This window comes from Castor canadensis, chromosome 11, assembly GCF_047511655.1.
Source record: "Castor canadensis chromosome 11, mCasCan1.hap1v2, whole genome shotgun sequence".
Classification (NCBI taxonomy): Eukaryota; Metazoa; Chordata; class Mammalia; order Rodentia; family Castoridae; genus Castor; species Castor canadensis.
The window spans coordinates 15,245,547-15,266,435 of NC_133396.1; the positions used below are offsets into that span (position 1 = coordinate 15,245,547).

Consider the following 20,889-nt stretch of genomic DNA (forward strand, 5'->3'; position numbering starts at 1 on the left):
GACAGATTTCTAGATACATATGATCATCCAAAACTGAACCAAGAGGAAATTAATCACCTGAATAGACCTATAACACAAAATGAAATTGAAGCAGCAATCAAGAGTCTCCCCAAAAAGAAAAGTCCAGGACCTGATGGATTCTCTGCTGAATTCTATCAGACCTTTAAAGAAGAACTGATACCAACCCTCCTTAAACTGTTCCATGAAATAGAAAGGGAAGGAAAACTGCCAAACACATTTTATGAAGCCACTATTACACTTATCCCAAAACCAGGCAAAGACACCTCCAAAAAGGAGAACTATAGGCCAATCTCCTTAATGAACATTGATGCAAAAATCCTCAACAAAATAATGGCAAATCGAATTCAGCAACACATCAAAAAGATTATTCACCATGACCAGGTAGGCTTCATCCCAGGGATGCAGGGGTGGTTCAACATACGAAAATCAATAAACGTAATAAACCACATTAACAGAAGCAAAGACAAAAACCACTTGATCATCTCAATAGATGCAGAAAAAGCCTTTGATAAGATCCAACATCATTTCATGATAAAAGCTCTAAGAAAACTAGGAATAGAAGGAAAGTTCCTCAACATTATAAAAGCTATATATGACAAACCTACAGCCAGCATTATACTTAACGGAGAAAAATTAAAACCATTCCCTCTAAAATCAGGAACCAGACAAGGATGCCCACTATCTCCACTCCTATTCAACATAGTACTGGAATTCCTAGCCAGAGCAATTAGGCAAGAAGAAGGAATAAAAGGAATACAAATAGGTAAAGAAACTGTCAAAATATCCCTATTTGCAGACGACATGATCCTATACCTTAAAGACCCAAAAAACTCTACTCAGAAGCTTCTAGACATCATCAATAGCTATAGCAAGGTAGCAGGATATAAAATCAACATAGAAAAATCATTAGCATTTCTATACACTAACAATGAGCAAACGGAAAAAGAATGTATGAAAACAATTCCATTTACAATAGCCTCAAAAAAAATCAAATACCTAGGTGTAAACCTAACAAAAGATGTGAAAGACCTCTACAAGGAAAACTATACACTTCTGAAGAAAGAGATTGAGGAACACTATAGAAAGTGGAGAGATCTCCCATGCTCATGGATTGGTAGAATCAACATAGTAAAAATGTCGATACTCCCCAAAGTAATCTACATGTTTAATGCAATTCCCATCAAAATTCCAATGACATTCATTAAAGAGATTGAAAAATCTACTGTGAAATTTATATGGAAACACAAGAGGCCACGAATAGCCAAGGCAATACTCAGTCAAAAGAACAATGCAGGAGGTATCACAATACCTGACTTCAAACTATATTACAAAGCAATAACAATAAAAACAGCATGGTACTGGCACAAAAACAGACATGAAGACCAGTGGAACAGAATAGAGGATCCAGATATGAAGCCACACAACTATGAGCAACTTATCTTTGACAAAGGAGCTAAAAATATACGATGGAGAAATAGCAGCCTTTTCAACAAAAACTGCTGGGAAAACTGGTTAGCAGTTTGCAAAAAACTGAAACTAGATCCATGTATATCACCCTATACCAAGATTAACTCAAAATGGATCAAGGATCTTAATATCAGACCCCAAACTCTTAAGTTGATACAAGAAAGAGTAGGAAATACTCTGGAGTTAGTAGGTATAGGTAAGAACTTTCTCAATGAAACCCCAGCAGCACAGCAACTAAGAGATAGCATAGATAAATGGGACCTCATAAAACTAAAAAGCTTCTGTTCATCAAAAGAAATGGTCTCTAAACTGAAGAGAACACCCACAGAGTGGGAGAAAATATTTGCCAATTATACATCAGACAAAGGACTGATAACCAGAATATACAGGGAACTTAAAAAACTAAATTCTCCCAAAACTAATGAACCAATAAAGAAATGGGCAGGTGAACTAAACAGAACTTTCTCAAAAGAAGAAATTCAAATGGTCAGAAAACACATGAAAAAATGCTCACCATCTCTAGCAATAAAGGAAATGCAAATTAAAACCACACTAAGATTCCACCTCACCCCTGTTAGAATAGCCATCATCAGCAACACCACCAACAACAGGTGTTGGCGAGGATGCGGGGGAAAAAGGAACCCTCTTACACTGTTGGTGGGAATGTAGACTAGTACAACCACTCTGGAAAAAAATTTGGAGGCTACTTAAAAAGCTGGACATCAATCTACCATTTGATCCAGCAATACCATTCTTGGGGATATACCCAAAAGACTGTTACTCCAGAGGCACCTGCACATCCATGTTTATTGCGGCACTATTCACAATAGCCAAGTTATGGAAACAGCCAAGATGCCCCAGCACTGACGAATGGATTAAGAAAATGTGGTATCTATACACAATGGAATTTTATGCAGCCATGAAGAAGAACGAAATGTTATCATTCGCTGGTAAATGGATGGAATTGGAGAACATCATTCTGAGTGAGGTTAGCCTGGCCCAAAGGACCAAAAATCGTATGTTCTCCCTCATATGTGGACATTAGATCAAGGGCAAACACAACAAGGGGATTGGACTTTGAGCACATGATAAAAGTGAGAGCACACAAGGAAGGGGTGAGGATAGGTAAGACACCTAAAAAACTAGCTAGCATTTGTTGCCCTTAACGCAGAGAAACTAAAGCAGATACCTTAAAAGCAACTGAGGCCAATAGGAGAAGGGGACCAGGAACTAGAGAAAAGGTTAGATCAAAAAGAATTAACCTAGAAGGTAACACACACTCACAGGAAATCAATGTGAGTCAATGCCCTGTATAGCTATCCTTATCTCAACCAGCAAAACCCCTTGTTCCTTCCTATTATTGCTTATACTCTCTCTACAACAAAATTAGAGATAAGGGCAAAATAGTTTCTGCTGGGTATTGAGGGGGGGAGTGGGAGGGGGTGGAGTGGGTGGTAAGGGAGGGGGTGGGGGCAGGGGGGAGAAATGAACCAAGCCTTGTAGCACATATGAATAATAAAAGAAAAATGAAAAAAAAAAAAAAAGGCATTCTGGGCTACACCAATAACCAGGTTGTTTCCTGTGACTTTAACAGCGATACCCATTCTTCCACCTATGATGCTGGGGCTGGCATTGCCCTCAATGAGCACTTTGTCAAGCTCATTTCCTGGGATGACAACGAATTTGGTTATAGCAATAGGGTGGTGGACCTATGGTCCACATGGCCTCCAAGGAGTAAGAGCCCCTGGACCATCCACCCCAGCAAGAATGCTAGGAGAAAAGAGAGGTCCTCAGCTGCTGTGGAGTCCCTGCCCCCACTCAGTCCTCTGACACACTGAGAATCTCTACGCCTCCTGAAGAAGGGGAGGACTTAAAGCCCTACTTCCATCAGTACCATCACTGCACACACACACACAAACACACCCCAAATATATATTGATAAACAAGAAGTTGTGCCTCAGGATATTGGTGATTTTGAATTAATTTTTTAATACTTAAGTATTACTTGCTATTAAAGAAATACTATAATTTGTCTCCTGGCAATGGAAAAAAAAATCTATAATTGCAGAGGAAAAAAAAACATAAATGACATGAGCTTTGGGCATTTTTCAGGAACTTTTTACCTTGTCAGCCCAGGTCAGGCTTTTAATTATTTTTGGCCATAAGCTATCCTAAAACTTAGGTGGAAAAAAAAAAAAGAGGAAGAAATGCTATCTTTAAGATAAATTATAATAAACAACCAAAAACTAACAAATTATCATCACCAATATGTAATTTAGATGTTTCTCAGGAAATTCAAATATGATAAAATGAGTGTATTTAGGTTAGATCTTAAAAATGACAAAGCAACCCCACACAGAAGATGGCAGCTCACATGGAGTAGGTATTGATGAATGTTTAATTAAGGAGTAAAATGACAGTGTCTCTTGCCAGGAAAGAAAAGCAAAATTAAAAAAATTTTTTTCCTATCCATGTCCATTATTCTAAAAATATGCTTATATGGCACATACTCAAAAATGGATCAGTTCTAGAAACAATGGATTCACATCCTAAAGATGAACACAACTAATTTCAAAAAGAAAAGTAGACACTATGAGGGCAAAACTTCACCATGCAAAGATATCAGGCTTGCTCACAAAGATCAACATCTACAGCCTGTGGAAGTGAAGGACATTCCAGAACTGGAGTAGGATATTAGTTTCTTTATGTTCAGTCCATTAGCAAGAGGGAACAAAGGAAAGATGAAAGTGCACTCGTGTTCCAGGCCAAAGAAGAAGCCTGCAGACTTTCAACCACATTGTTCAAGTTCCTGTGTCTTGTCCACGCCTGTCTCTTCTTATGTCTCTCTGTTCACTGGCCATGGAGCTCTTGGTTTATTAGAATACTAGGATAAATACAGGAGTTCTACATCCCAACTGTGAGACTTTGCTGGCCTCCCTCATAGCCACACTAATATATAGCATCCTGTCAGCACTGCTAAGGAGAAACCCTTGAAAGCTGATATTGATCTAACTCCCTCCTGCAGCCATGATGACAGAGAGAAACAAAAACAAAACCCAAACCAGAAAACACACTGTTTTCCTAAGGGTGATTCTTCCATTTAAAAATGTTTGGGGCTGGCAGAGTGGCTCAAGTGGTAGAGCGCCTGCCTAGCAAGCATGAGGCCCTGAGTTCAAACCCCAGTGCCACAAAACAGAAATGTTTTAAGTTCCATTACTTCTTTTACTCAGTCATAGATCAAAATGGTCAGTTTCCAAACAGGGATATGCCTACTAACTTTCCAGATCAGAAATACAGAATTGACACAGTCCTAAACTAATGTATATGAGCACTGAATATTGTTTAAAGAAGAAGTGCAAGTGAGCTGGGGATGTGACTTGGTGGTATGGTGCTTGCCTAGCATGCTCTAGGACCTGTGTTCAATCCTCAGCACAACCAAAAATAAATAAATCAATAAAAAGATATGCAAATAGTGGTGGGGACCCATAGAAGAAAGCACCAAGGGCTGGGATGTAGCTCAGTGGTACAGCACTTGCCTAGCATGCGTGAGGCCCTGGGTTTGATCCCAGCACTGAAAAAGAAAAGACAAAAAAAAAAAAAAAATTCTCCCCAAGAAGAAAGCACCAAACATCTGGGTGCTGAGGAGTAAAAATCACAGTGATCTGGTAACCCACCCACTCCTCTTACCTGTCAACTCTCTGGGCTGAGCTGGCCTGCTGGATCCATTGCATGGAATGTTCTGGTAGGGGGCAGATGAGGTGGTGTTTACCCAGGACTCCGGGGATGAGAAGCTGAAAGGTGGGTTGCCATGGTCCTGCAGGTCTTTACACTGAGCCAGGCCGTCTTGGGGAGTGCTCAATTCTTCAGAACAAGGCTGGACTGAGCTAGATGAGATTCGTCTTTGGTACAAGGGCCGACCGGGTCCTCGGGGTTCATACTACACACAAAAAATGGACATTCTGTAAATCAGTGCACCTCGTTCCACACCCCTACCCCCTTTTAGGTCTCACTATGCAGAAATTCTCAATATTCTCTTCTGTGACTGTGAAACTACCCCTCAACCCCCAAAAAGGTGTGGGGGGCGGGCAGGCTGGACTCTGACAAGGTGCCAGGAGACCTGGGCTCAAAACTCAGCTCTGTCTTTCACTATGCAGTCTGGTGATAACATATGCTCGATTTCAGATTCTGTTTTCTGGTTTGTACAATATGGGACTTGACGAGTTGTCATCACTTCTAAAATGCTATTGCCATTTTAGGTAACAGTAGAGTAAGCATATGGATGAAGGACTCTAAAGCGAAGTCACAAGACAGCTGAATCACAGCCACCCTGAGCAGAGTTACCTGAGCAGAATTATCTCTTGAGCCTTCACAACTGCCCAATTTATTTTTCCTTAGACCTAGTGCCAAGATACGGTTCTCCCTGTCCAGTATAAGCACTCCTGACTGAATTTCACTGTCTTACTTTTTAGTCAATCAAGTGACACAGAATACTCATTAGCTTCTTCAGAAAATTTTTACATATTTGAAACATGATTCACTTAAAACTTTCTCCTATCTTCCTAAACGTGCACAATCCAAAGCCATTTGCCCTCTAGACAAGAGCTGTATACTGGCCATTTTAAGATTTTTATTGTTACCTAGGTGCTCTCCAGTTTGTTCTTGGTGCCTGACTTGGTGATGAACGTGGTGTTAGTTCTAATGGCAGGCCGTGCAAAATCAGGGTGAAGTACCAGTCTCCATCTAGAGCCAGTCAGGGCTTGGGCAGTGTCACCTTGGATAACTGACCTAATATCTTGGGAACCCCCAGTACCCACCTCTTGGGATAGATGAGAGAATTAAATGAGTTAAGAATGCATAGCACTTAGATTAATTCCTGGCATTTAAGAATGGTTCACTGCTACGTAACTGTTTTACTGTAACAAAGAGTTCATGTTCAATCTTAAATGACAGAATGGGATTGTTTTTTTGTTGCTATTCAGCTGTGGTCAATTATGATTCTGACGACTCTTTTCTTTCACCACTGCTATAAGTGGAGCTTGGATTAAAAATAAGAGACAGCTGATCAGGCATATTAATAGTAGGATGCTTTTTGGAAACACAACAGAACACAACACAGGCAGACATCATCAGGCCAATTAAATGAGGGAAGATGTGGAGAACACAAGGGCTGAACCAAGGAAAACACTAGGACATAAATCAGGGAAGGGAACAGATACTGCCTGGCTGTGCATGTGCACAAAAGCAAGCAAAGGTAAGGTGTGAGAGTAGGAATGTAGCTTAGTGGTTGAGTGTTTGCACAAGGCTCTGGGTTGGAAACCCCAGGTCCACAAAAACAAACAAACTTGAAGGGTAAGGTGCCTGTGGCCAGATCATGTCTGCATTTCTAGAGTCTTAGCTACTGGATAAGGAAGATGAGGGGTAATATTGCCATCTAGTTAATTCCTTTCTCACATGGTTTTGGTTTTTGTTTTGTTTTGTTTACTTGCATTTTAATCATATCTTCTGCACTTCGTTTTTCTTGGTTTGGGTTTGAATCTCAGTCTGATATAAACTGTTCTGTAAACAGCTTTAATTTTTTTATTATTATTGATATGTGCATACAATGCTTGGGTCATTTCTCCCCCCCTCCCCCTCCCCCCTCCCTTATCACCCACTCCAACCCCCTCCCTCTCCCCCCCACCCCCTCAATACCCGGCAGAAACTATTTTGCCCTTATCTCTAATTTTGTTGAAGAGTGAGTGTAAGCAATAATAGGAAGGAACAAGGGTTTTTGCTAGTTGAGATAAGGATAGCTATACAGGGAGTTGACTCACATTAATTTCCTGTGCGTGTGTGTTACCTTCTAGGTTAATTCTTCTTGATCTAACCTTTTCTCTAGTTCCTGGTCCCCTTTTCCTATTGGCCTCAGTTGCTTTTAAGGTATCTGCTTTACGAGAGCACACAAGGGAGGGATGAGGATAGGTAAGACACCTAAAAAATTAGCTAGCATTTGTTGCCCTTAACGCAGAGAAACTAAAACAGATACCTTAAATGCAACTGAGGCCAATAGGAGAAGGGGACCAGGAACTAGAGAAAAGGTTAGATCAAGAAGAATTAACCTAGAAGGTAACACCCACGCACAGGAAATCAATGTGAGTCAATGCCCTGTATAGCTATCCTTATCTCAACCAGCAAAAACCCTTGTCCCTTCCTGTTATTGCTTATACTCTCTCTACAACAAAATTAGAAATAAGGGCAAAATAGTTTCTGCCGGGTATTGAGGGGGTGGGGGGGAGAGGGAGGGGGTGGAGTGGGTGGTAAGGGAGGGGGTGGGGGCAGGGGGGAGAAATGAACCAAGCCTTGTATGCACATATGAATAATAAAAGAAAAAAATAAAATAAAATAAAATACAATGAGCCAAAAAAAAAAAAAAGGTATCTGCTTTAGTTTCTCTGCATTGAGGGCAACAAATGCTATCTAATTTTTTAGGTGTCTTACCTATCCTCATATCTCCCTTGTGTGCTCTCGCTTTTATCTTGTGATCAAAGTCCAATCACCTTGTTCTTATATGGTTTTAGTGTTCTATGTTTAAGTGTGACATCTACATTCATCTTTAGTTTTATTCTTCTCGAAATTTTTTTCAGTGGTCAAAATCATTCTGAATTTGAATCTGGTTTTCAAGAATATTAATCGTCCTAATTAATTTAGTGTCGACTATGGATTTAAGCACACATGTTAAATTTCATTGTCTCAGTCATTAAGGTACTGGGAAAAGAGTCAACCTTCCTAATTTATGTTCTCCATGCCTAGACAACTCCTGAATGACTGATCGATCACAAGGGTTTGTGCAGTCTTTTTTATCAGATTTATAATAAAGACAATTAGCTCTTAAAACCAAAATGGGGTGTCTCATTTTATTATTATGCTGAGAATCTAGCTCAAGTGCTGGGGTATGAACCCTAAAGCACAAAACTACTGCTGGCTAAGGCCTGAGCAAGAGCAATCTGTAACAGTTTGCAGGTGATACACTAATACATTCACTGGAGTTTCAGCCATTTACTCCACAACCTTGTGGACACATGTAAACTAGCAATATAAACAATGAACAGATATATGAGCCATAGGCTTAAGTGAAGAAAACTGAAAATCAGAAAGAAACAGAGGCTAATATAAGAGGAGACAGTTATTCAACTAAATTTTGTAGAAAATGTGCAACTTTTGTATTTTCCAAACTGAAATCCCCCAAGTACTCAGTTGATACACATAGCAGGAAGTGCTATATATCGGCAACAGCTCCTAAGCAGCTACTGGCAGAGATGAATGTGTAGAAGAAATCTAATTTCAAATCACACTATGAATAAAATTCATCTTTATATTAGAAAAAGAGATCTAAAGCTTGAAATTTAAAACTTTTTTTTTTGGGGGGGGAGACAAGGTCTCACTAGCCCAGACTGGCCTTGAACTTGTGGTCCTCCTGCCTCAGCCCATTGAGTGCTGGGATTTCAGAAGTGTGCCACCACGCCCAACTTACTGTTTTTCAAATTAGATAAACATAATGAAGAAACATACATGCACAAACACACACAGACACACGGTCTACTGATAGGTACACCTATTTCATACAACATAGGCAAAAGTATAAATGTATGAAACAGTGATGTGCTATGCTGGAATCTGTCCTCAAAGGTAAGGTAAGCACAGGCAGAGAAATCTAGACGGCAAATGAGTAAATTGGTCTAATGCCAAATAAATGACATTTTACAGTTGTGTAGTTTTCACACTTCCAGATCCTGTACAGATTTTGTTGGATTTATACCTCACTATTTCATTTTTCTTTGAGCCATTTCTAAGTGGTATTGGTTTTTATAGTTTGGTTTCCAATTGCTTAATATGACTACTTAACTTTTTAAACATATTACTTAATGGGTAATATTTTTTTTAAGATTCCTTATTTTTTTTTCCTAAATTGACAATCATGCCATATATAAGGACAGTTTTATTTTTTCCTCCCCAATCTCTAGGCCTTTATTTTCTTGCCTTATTGCACTGGCTAAGATTTCAAGTATTATGTTGAACGGAAGTGTTGAGAGAAGACATCTTTGCTTTCTTCTTTTCTGTTGTTGTTATTGCTGTTTTTTAGACAAAGTCTTGCTATGTTGCCTAGGTTGTCCACAAACTCCAGGGCTCAAGGGATCCCGCTGCCTCACCCTCCTGAGTAGCTAGAACTGTCTTGCCTTCTTTCTAATCTTAGAAGCCTTTGACTTCTCACCATTCAATGTGATGGTTACTACAGGATCTTTATAGATACCCTTTAACAAGTTAAGGAAATTCTCTTCTGTTGCTTGTTTGCCACAAGTTTTTATTATGAGTAATGTTGTATTCTGTTCAAATGTGTGGGGTTTGGGTTTTTTTTTTTTTTTTTGCCCCACAGGTGCTTCTATCAATATGATAATGTTTTGGGGTTTTATTTCTCCCTTTAGATTGTTAATGTGGTAGATCAGATTGATTTATTTTAAAATACTGCACCAGCATAGAGCTCTAGGGATAAGCCTCACATTGTCATAGTGTATCACTTTTTATACATAGCTGAATTCAATTTGATAATGCTTTGATAAGGATATTTACATTAAAAGTAATGGAAATCAGTCTGTAGTTTTCTCTTTTTGTACTATTTCTGTCTTGCTTTGGCATCAGGGTAATGCTGCTACATACAATAAATTGAGAAGCTTTCCCTTAGGTTCTCTGGAGAAGGGGGTGCAAATTGATGGATTTTTTTCTTTACATGTTTGAAGGAATTCAGACCTGGGCCTGGAGATTTATCTTTTGGAAATGTCTTAACTACAAAGTCAATTCTTTAATAGTTATAAGACTATTCATATACAATTTATTTATGATTGGATGAGTTTTTGAAACTTGTGGCATTTGACAAAGCAGCCTAATCTCACCTAAGATGTTAATCTTGCTAAAAGTTTATCAATTTTATTGGCCTTTTCAATGAATTCACTTTTGGCTTCACTGATTTTTATTGTTTTCCTGTTTGCAACTGTACTGAATTCTGCTCTCACCTTTATCATTCCCTTCTCTATGCACGAATGAAATTTGTTGCTCTTCCTTTGGCAATTTCTTGATAAGACTGTGCTTTTCCCCTTCACACTAGATTGCATTGGTTAAACAGAAGCTTTCATTACTGATACGCAATCTTACTTCTTTTCTTATATAACCATTTAATGCTATAAAACTTCCTCTGACACTTCTGTAGCAGTAACACATGACTTCAGACATTTTTAGCTCATCATTCAGTTCAAATATTTCTCTTTTTTTAAAAGTGGAAGTGATAGTGAAGTTCTCAAGAAAGGAACACACTTTCAACAGACTGAAAGTGGCCACACAGTTCAAATATTTCTAATGCATGAGATGCCATTATGACAGAGGTCTTAAAAACAGAATCCAAACATGATTCTTAAAAGATCAGTGCCCAAAGGCAGAACAGGGTGTCAAAAAGCATGATTACAATAAGTTGAAAACTCAAATATATAATGACACTTGATTCATAATAATGTTCAAAATGAAAAAAAAAAGACGAAGAAAAGGACCTCAGAGTACATCTTTGAGACCTGCTCAAATTTACTGTTCTGAAAACTGACTAATAAAGAACATGAATTGAGCATTTATCTGGCCCTTTCTATATAGACAGTATTTCAGGTAGTAATCAAATACTCAGTGGGGAAAATTCTCCTTTACAGAAGGAAAATAAATACAGAAGAAATGAAAATAAGTCTTAAATCACTATTTTTCCCATTTCTAGTGAAACAAGAGACTGAAACAACAACCATGAACAGCTGGTACAATCAGAAAGGTTGTGGAGGTATGCACCTGCAATCCCTGTACTTGAGAGGCAGAGGAAGGAGGATTGCCTTGAATGTAGCAAGATCCTGTCTCAAAAAACAAACCAATAACAATGAAAAAACTGATGGACCCAATTGATAGTGACATTGCAGATCAAATTTTAAAAAGTGGGAAAACAAGGCATGGCATATATCTGTCTCTATTTGCATATATACATATATTTATTTAAAGTGAGATATTATATACTGCTTGGTATTCCTCATCAAAATATCATAAGTATCCATGGCATGACAACTTTTACAACACCATTTTTACCAACTGTTTTATTTACTTATTTAAATAGGCCTAGTTTAATTTTTCTAGGATCTGAAGAAGAAATCCTCCATTATAGAACACTCTCAGGGTCCCCTCTGGGTTATGTTTAAAGTAATATGCTGTAGTTTGGTACAAGGGCAGAATTGTCGTAAGAGAAAGAAATCGGAATGGAAGAGGAGACAAATGCCACTAGAAGTTTAAAAGCAATCCATACTAACAAGCCAGATTGTCTGAGGTAGATAAGTTTTAGTCTGCCACAGTAAAATCTATGGGTTCATGCACTGTAATCGATTGAAAAGCATTAAATAAATTATAAAACAAGACTTTTAAAAAGTCTGATTCTAAGCCAATGGTGGACACTGGCCCAGGACTCCAGAGGGAGAAAAAACACAGAACACATGTGTCCTGTGATGGACACAAAACACAACGTTGCCTTTCAGTGAGGATTTTTGGTGACCTGGGTAGTCAAGGATTACCAGACACTGAAGGGAGAGAGGTCTGCTAGCATAAAAGATGATCACAGATAAACAAATAGGAAAAAAAGGGAAATCCAGACAAAATAATAATGATGGTTCAAAAATTACTTTCAAAATACTGTTTTAGTTTTACTAAAAATCTAAAAAAATAAAATAAAATACTACCACCCTATCCTCTAAATGATAGTCACAAAGAAGGCATTGCATTAATAAAACAAAAATGAGATGGTAGGAGAAATCTGAGAGTAAAAATACTTGAAATTTAAAATGAGGGCACAAATGTATAATCCAATAAAAGGACTTAGAGATAAAAATAAAGGAAATCTTTCCAAAGGTAGGAAAAATTACAAGGAAAAAAAGGAATCTGGAGAACCCAGAAGATCCAACATCTTATCAACAGAAGTTTCAGAATGTGAGAAACAGAAGAGAGACAGCAGGAAATTATCAAAGAAAGAAGAATGTGTCACGCAGCTGACGGGTATGAGCCTTTCTCACAGGCACTGTCGTCTGAAGACCTTCCTGTGACAATGGAGATTCTCATCTGAAATCTTATCTTGTGCCCAATAATATCTAGTCTACCAGGAATTTCTCTAGGTTCTACCTACAAAATAAATTCTGAGTTTATTTGCTTCCCATCCTTCCCACTGCTACAGCATAGTCCTTGACACCATTATCTGTCCCCTAGATAGCGCTCAGATTTTTACTGTGGCTTTTATTATTTTTTTAAATAACTATTTTTAGAGTAAACTGTATTATTTTAACAGAATTTTAAAAGCAATCTTAATGTCATATTAGGTCCATAAATTCAATCATAATAATAAAAGCAAAATTTTACCTTAATTTCTAAAACTATAGCAATATTTATTTCTATGCATTGTATTGCTTTTCTTAAAAGAAATGTACACTGAAATGAATATGAATTTGTCACAAAAAAAAATTAAAATCAGTTTAGGTCTGAATAAAGAAAAGTACTGTGTGAGGCATCTTACAGGCAAGGGCATTTATAATTTGCAATTGGTACTTTCCTAGCAGGCAATATTATTTTCCTACATCCAAACACGAGGTTATAGAGGAGATACTAGAATGAAGGCAAAATCACATCTAAGAGACTCTGTCAGATTCACTGCTGTGATGTTGTGAACTACCTTAAAATACCTAGCTCTTGTTTCTTCGTCTTGAATATGAAACAGTCAACCTAACAATTATAGAGCAAGGCACCTCTAGCAATGAAGGGTACAGTGAACGTGTACCCTTCGACTCATAACTATTTGCGTCTTCTCTAAAGAATCAAAATTACCATAATTAAAGAAATTTTCTAGCTTTTAAAAAAATGCAACAACAGAGGCTTTGCCTTATTCTTAAACACTGAAAAATTAATTCCTTATAATTTTTGATATTTGAGATATCAAAATTAGTCACGAGAGCAATATATTTAGCATCCTGAAACATACAGATTTCAAAAAATCACGAATTCTAGAGTGAACCTGGCATCCCCCAGCCTCCAAAACAGGAAGTTTTATATGACTGGACATACAGCCTTTACTTGCCCTCAACATCTAGCTCTGTGTCCTGTTTTCCAGGAGTTCTGCTTCATGTGAAGATGTGAAGAGCAGTAATCATGCTCCAAAAACAGAATGGGGGTCAGGAGTCTCCGCTCCACAGTCAGTAATAACTGCTGCAGTTTCAGTCATTTTACATCTTTGGGCCTCACCTTCATTTTAAAGACATGCTGGGCACCAATTGCTCATGCCTGGAATCCTAGCTACCTGGGAGGCTGAGATCAAGAGGATTATGGCTCAAAGCCAGCAGGGCAATAACTTGGTGAGACTCCATGTCAACCAATAGTTGGGTGCGGTGGCATGTACCTGGCATCCCAGCTACATGGGAGGCTGAGACTGGGGGGATTGTGATTCCAGGCCAGCCTGGGCAAAAAAGTTTACAAGGTTGATCCCAATGGAAAAAAGGGTGGGTGTGGTAGCACGCGCTTGCCACCCAGCTGCTCCAGGAGGCTGAGATACAGAGAATCATGGCCCAGGCCAGCCCAGGCAAAAAGAAGCTGCACCTTATCTTCCAGAATAACCAGAGCAAGAACAGGGCTGGTGGAGGGGCTCAGACAGCAGAGCCTAGCAAATTCCAGCAGTGCAAGAACAAAGCAAACCCCCACCACCAACCACAATAAATAAATAAATAAATAGATAGATAGATAGATAGATAAATAAATAAATTATCTTCAAAGCCTCCACTAGTTCCAAAGTTTAAAGATTTATTTTAAAGGCTTCAACAAATCAAAGTCGTTATTGATAAGAATATATATTAACTTTAATTATTAAAAAAAAGTCCAAACATCATCTATCAACTTTAATAACCACTGACAATTTGTTGTATTTACTAAAACAATCCAAGTGTAAATGACTAACCCAAGCCAACTTAAGTGATTTAAATTCAGAAATTACAGAGCACACTGACTAAAATAAAATGCATTCTGGGCAACATGCTGCAAGGTTCAGATATCCCCTCCCCAAGAGAAAATTTCTATATACTTGATGTTGAAAGACAAGGGCTCCCAAACAAAATTTGAGAGAAAGAACGCTAAACTGAAGAAAAAAAAATTCCCATCAGAAAAGGCCTTTCTCCCCTCACCAGCACAGACCCCAGACTGTTTGAACATATGATCTACACTTCTCTTCTCCTTTCTTGACCTTTTTTGTTTCCTATTGCTTTTGCCCAATTCTCAGTTTTTCCATGAAGAGATTATCCTTCTTCAACTCTCTCCTGCCAATCCAACTATTGCTCAACTTTGAGGTGGAGACCCTTATTCTCAAATTCTACTACTAATATTTCTCTCTATATATCAAAATAATGCTAACATTTCAAATATAAAAATCTAAATTAAAAACTGTTAAGTTTATGTATAAGTTTCTACTATTGAGGTTAATTATAAGTTTAAGTAAGAATTCCTAATTTGGTCAACACTCTTATCTATAATGTATGAAGTCAGCAAGCCATTTCACACGTACATATATAAATAAATAACTAGGGGAAGGGTCAGCATATTAATTAGGGCCCTATTTATATAATTATCAAAGCTAGTCACCAAGAACGAGCTAAATACTCTAAGGCTAGAAATTGCAAGTCACATTAACAATAGTGCTAGAAACTTCAATTAGAATAGAACACTCACTTAAATGACTGGCTTTGATAATTTAAGCATGAAAAGAGTTCTAATTTATTGATTTGTTGACTACTGTCTCTGTTACATATAGGTGTCTCTGTTATATAGGTGTCTAGACAGTTTACTAGACACCTTCAATACATTAGTGATCTGAGAAGACAGCAATATTTCTACCTGTTTACACAACCCAAGCCATAAGCTCTCAATGTGCGTCCACTTCTACAGTGAGAAGAGGCAGATCTAACAATATTGGCCAGGATGATAACCTTCAAGCTACACCTGGCACATCTGCTGCAATAGAGATGATTAGACAGCAGCAGCGAAATAAATGCTATCAACTAACTTCAAAAAGAGTTGTCTGAGAGGAAAAGCAAAAAGGTTAAGTGTTTTTTGCTCAAAACCAATGCCCAAAACAAGAACTATTTCAAAAGTGGATACATCACAGAGGCATTCAAATCATCTCTAACAAAGTGTAAGAGAATGCTGATTTACTGAGAACTGACCAAAATGAGTGACTTACAAGCATTCTTCACCCTCTCACCTCCCGCCCCGCCCCCGCCCCAGGTGCTGGGGATCCAACTAAGGCCTTGGGCATACTAGGTGAATGCCCTACCACTAAGCCACACCTCCAGAGTGTATTTTATTGTTCTAGTAAGGCTATTCTAGCAACATCACATCAACACAAAATATGCAGCTTCATAAACCAATTCTGACTGGTATTATGATGCTTCTGCAGTGTTTTACATTCATTCCATTTAATCAAACTATTCACTAGAAGCAAATCTAAAGTGGCAAAAAGTTTGTAGCACTATCTGTATCAAGTGTTAATTTGGCAAAATGAAATTATGTCCATTAAGAATGAGAATCTCTCAGGATAAAATGACTAAGAAGTATAATAGAAAAAAGGTTACATTCCTAACAAAGAAAAACAAGTGTGGGGGGGGAACGACACTAGGAGCATCAGAAATATTCACATAAATGAAGATGCTACAAATTTTTAAAGAGAAACACTTGAAAAATGCAAAGTGGGGGAGAGGCAGACATTAAAAACTGAAACTGAATACTGTACCAATTCCTAAATAAGAAATTTAAAGTATTTGTAAATTTTCCTTCAATTTAAGCTGTGCATTCAATGTAATTCAAATAAAAATCTAAGAAGGGTTTGTGGAGGGGTGGGGAGGAGTGGAGGGGGCAGTTAGGCAGACACCTTCTCCAGGAACTCGTTGCTGAGGAAACAATTCACAAAGATATTCTAGACTTTGTCTAATAGGAAAACAAGAGAATGACCTTCCATACGCCCCACCACAAAACTGGAAAGTAAAGACAAAGTAAAATGGAAGACTATCCCTTAGTTTGTAGTGTTGGTTAGAATAGTTACAAAACAGTGTAATTCTGATATTGAAACAGATGGACAGATGAAGAGAACAAAGTCCAGAAAACAATCTCAGTATGGTATATACTGAAGAACCTGCATCGTTCTCAGAGGTCAGCTTATAATCACTCAAAATGAAAATTTCCAAAAGATAAAAAAGTTATCCTCGGAAAATACTTAATCGTGCCAAAATTATGAGAAACTGAACTTTTGGAGGCTCAGAAGCTAAGAATTAACTATTTTTTTTCTCTTTGTGTTTTATCTTTCACTATCCCCACCAAAAGAAATTAGTTGAAATGCAAGTATTTCCAGTGTTATTATAAAGAATTTAGTATTTGGTAAGAATTTTTATATAGCCATAATGTCATAATGCCACAATCTAATAAAGACATAAAGACAACTAGATAAACATTTGGAGAAAAATTAAATCATGTTCCCAAATTTACACCAGCATTTGAAATCAAGCAGGAGAAATCTACTGATCTACAGTAGTCTCCTGGTGCTCCCAGGACTGTACAGGTTCCTTGGAGCCACCACTGAGGAAAGCCCACAAATGCTCAGGATGTTTAGAGTTCTGTGCATGCTGTGGATGCTTGATTCATTTTTTTCCATTAAGCAGCTCAACGTCCACTAAAGACATGCCACCATGCCACCTTCCAGTAAATCTCAAATTTTCACTTTATCACTTCAGTTAAGCACATTCACTTTGACCTTGAGTTTTGGGCACCATTTGCTCTGAGGGAGACGGATTTTCACAGAATTAAGGGCAAGGGAACACTCAGCAGATCACACAACAATTTTACTACAACTGATCCTCACATGGGACTAACAGCTACTCCACATCAACTGAGGGGCATAATGCACACGTGGAAATTCAAAAGTTTTGTTTTTGAAATGTCTTGATTTTTTAAAATCTATTGCTTTTTTTTTTTCCATGATGCTTGGTTAAAAACACTATAATAAATCTGTGAATAAGGTGGGCTTACTGTATTACCAATCAAGAGTGATCTGAAGCCTGGCTGGCAAAAGGCTAGCACCTCAGGCACACAACCCAGGGCCACAACTTTCACTGCATTTGAGTTAGGGAAGGAAACCCCATGGAGTTAAGCCTTAACTACCTAAATGAATATACTCTATAAATTGGAAGTAGCAAAAAATGTAATTAAATATGACCAAGATCCCATTCAGGATGCCTTGACCCAGTAGAAAGAAAGATGTGATGGGGTGGTATAGCTGGACACAGAAATTAAGGGTGAAAATTGTTTTAAGTTTCCCCAACAAGCAATCCCGGCCCATTACACATTCACAACTATGGATGCTAGGAAAAAGATAAATGTTACGGTAACTTTTCTGTATAGTGAAGTTAAATTCATGTCTACATCTTCCCTGCTAACCATGTATTTCATCTGTCCAAAGAAGATAAGAATTAGAGACAGGCATAGTAGTTCATACCTGTAATCCCAGCACTCAGGAGGCTCAGACAAGAGCCTCATGAGTTTGAATCTACATAGTGAGTTCAAAGGTAGCCTGTGTTACATAATAAAACTCTTGAAAAATAAATGATAAATAAATGAAAATTAAAGAGAAAAAGCTAGTGAAACAAAATGTGAAGAAAAAAAAATTTCTATTCAAGTTAACTGTGCGGCCAGCATCCCAGTGTTCTCATCCACACGAGCTTACATTACACCAAGGCTTCTGGCAGTGAAAGAATCCACAGTTAAGAAGAAAAATAAGCCATTTGTCTGGATTGTCAATGTCAAAGAAATTATTTTAAAAGGTTGGAAATAAACAGCAAGAACATAAACCATTCATTCTGTGAGGTGATTCATACAAAACTCACTCTGATCACACAAAAGTTATCCTAATACACTTAAAACCTAAGGGTTCCTGAAACTCCCAAGGTCCTGGTGTTTCTTAGTCCCAGAGCCTTCTGACTGGCTGTCCTCTGCCACCTGTTCACCCAGGGAAAGAAGGAAAAGGAGCCCACCCCTGTCCCTGTGAGCACCAGGCCCCAGTCTCCCTGCCCTCCAGGCTGGAGCTGGCCACTCTCAAGGTGGCTGGGACGTCTTGTCCAGCAGTGATTCTGCTGCCATCAACCCCTCCCAGCCAAGGCCCAGCTCCTTTGGCACTTGGGCACTGCTCTCTCAGACTGGTCTTTCCCAAAGTAAATCAGACAAAGAGCAGAGGGTACGGTCCCTGCTCCAGGATGGGTGGGCCTCAAGGCCACCTGCAGCTGAGGTCTTTGAATCCTTGAAGAAGGTTAGGACACCACCCTCCAACACGGTCCAGGAAGTACTCCAGTGCTTCTTCCTAGGTGGGTGGGGCAGTGGGTTGGGCAAGACTTAGATTTGCTCCTGGGCTGGGCCCCCTTCAGTCCCAGGAGCAGGGCACAGAGCTTAAGAACACAGCCTGGGGGACCACTTGGGAGAACTGGACTCCTGCCTCTAACAGCTGGTAGCCAAGGGACCTTGGGCATCTATTTCTTGGTGCCTCAGTTTCCTCACAGGACCTCCTGTGAAGTCCCCGTGAGGATCAGTGAGAGCCTGGTACAGGGGAAGCACTCAGTGAACATTGCCATTCAGGCCCACCCTGCCTGGTTCTGAATGCTGACAGGCTCTCACCGGAGCCGCTTCCCCTTGTCCACCGTCTTGGTGCGATGGAGCACCCCTGCCTTGTCCAGAGTCTTGATCTAAGAGATAGAAGTGGGAAAAGGTGTAGTCAGAGGGTGAGCCACGAGGAGCACATATAGCTGCCCCTCAGTTGGCAGCTCTCTCCATCCTGGGCCTGAGTCTCAGGTGAGACTTCCTCCCATCTCCCACCCTCTCCCTACTCTGAGGCCTGGCACCGGGACCTGTGGTTATATCCCACCTGCCCCCAGGACCTCCAGAACCCCCTATTTCCTCTGTCCTGTCAGAGTCTTCATGGCCTTTCTCTACCTTCTCCTTCCGAGGGCTGACCTGGGCTGGGGTATCACTGTCCTGGCTGGATTTGCGGATGTTTCGTGGGGCAGGGACAGGGACCTGGGGAGTTAGACCTGTCATATATCACCCCCTCCACTTTTCCCAGCGCTCTCCCTTCCCCTGTTGGTTACCTGGGGCAGCTCCCACTGAGCAGAGGAGTTCTCTGGCTTGTAGAAGTATGGCTTCCCATGCTGGTCCTCCAACCTCACCCACTGTGGAGACAGGGATGGTCAGGGCCCCTAGCCAAGCTCATTAGATGGGGGTGGGGATGGGCTAAGGCTCCCTTCAACCAGAGTCCAGGATAGTGTAGCAGGGAGGAGAATCAGAACAAAACCGGCTAGGCCTGAGTCCTGAGAAAGTAGCAGGGAGATAGAGATGGAACAACAGAGAGATAAAACCCGAGAGATCTGAACATGAGGAAGGTCACGTAGCACCAGGGAGGGGAAAGTCACATAAGCACTAGGGTAAAGTAGCCAATAAAATCAAATATAACCATATATGGATTAGACCTTGCTTTTTGCTTCTGCAACCTGCTTGCAAGGGTATCTAAGGTGAGACCCCTTTGTTCTCAGGGCTCAGCCTTTGGACATGAGTCTGCTGAGTCTGTGCTGGCACAATAAAACGTTCTTCCTGCTAATTGCCTCTAAAGTAGCGTATCTCAGCTAGCAAACTCCCACAACAGGGTCTCAAGGACTATTTGCTGAGGCTGGTCTCAAACCTCGATCCTCCTGAGCTTTGGCTCCTTCCTAAGTAGTTAGGATTACAGGTGTGAGCCACAGGTGCCTGGCTGTGGAAATTTCTTAAATGAAAAAGCAACATAAAATGACATGGATTTTGCATTCAGGTTAAACTCCAAGCTTCCACAATTATTATCATGAACCTTCAGCAAGTCACTTAACCATCCTGAGTTTGAGTTTCTTCATCTAAGAAAACCTGGCACCTCTCAGTGGGGCAATGCATGTGGAAGCAGGCTCTGCCCCCAAAATGCTCTTCTATTACTGAATTCAACACTTCATTCCAGTGAACTAGAATTCCTTACTTCAACCCGCCTCGGCGTGGGGGGTGCAGCTCAAGTGGTGCAGTGCTTGCCTAGCAAGACAGAGCCTGGACTCAAACTCAGATTTTCTATCCCAATCAATATTTCCATTGGCGCCTTTATTATTTTCCATTGATATTGTAACTTGGTTTTTGTTTTTATTTTTGTTACCATACATCTCAAAGGCCTTAATGAAATGGGTCATCCACTGCAAAGTCCAAAAGTTGCGTGACTTTATCACCTGC

General features: G+C 39.5%; 1 protein-coding gene and 1 long non-coding RNA gene across 9 annotated transcripts in view; one reads left to right on the top strand and one right to left on the bottom strand.

Moving 5' to 3' along the window:
* LOC109676018 (uncharacterized) overlaps positions 1-20,889 on the top strand; it is a 183,709-nt gene that overhangs the window by 144,383 nt on the left and 18,437 nt on the right. The window lies entirely within an intron of this gene.
* LOC141413693 (rho GTPase-activating protein 27-like) lies at positions 18,529-20,283 on the bottom strand. 2 transcript variants are annotated; one of them, XR_012438481.1, is made up of 3 exons: positions 19,740-20,283; positions 19,606-19,668; positions 18,529-19,337 (listed from the first exon to the last, which is right to left on the bottom strand). XR_012438481.1 is itself a non-coding variant. In XM_074045435.1 (3 exons), exons 1-3 carry the CDS (start codon positions 19,687-19,689, stop codon positions 18,793-18,795), a joined length of 318 nt encoding a protein of 105 aa, XP_073901536.1. In that variant the 5' UTR covers positions 19,690-20,248; the 3' UTR covers positions 18,530-18,792. The 2 variants fall into 2 exon arrangements, 1 of the variants encoding a protein (XP_073901536.1); XM_074045435.1 differs by having other exon boundaries at positions 18,530-18,958; positions 19,270-19,337; positions 19,606-20,248.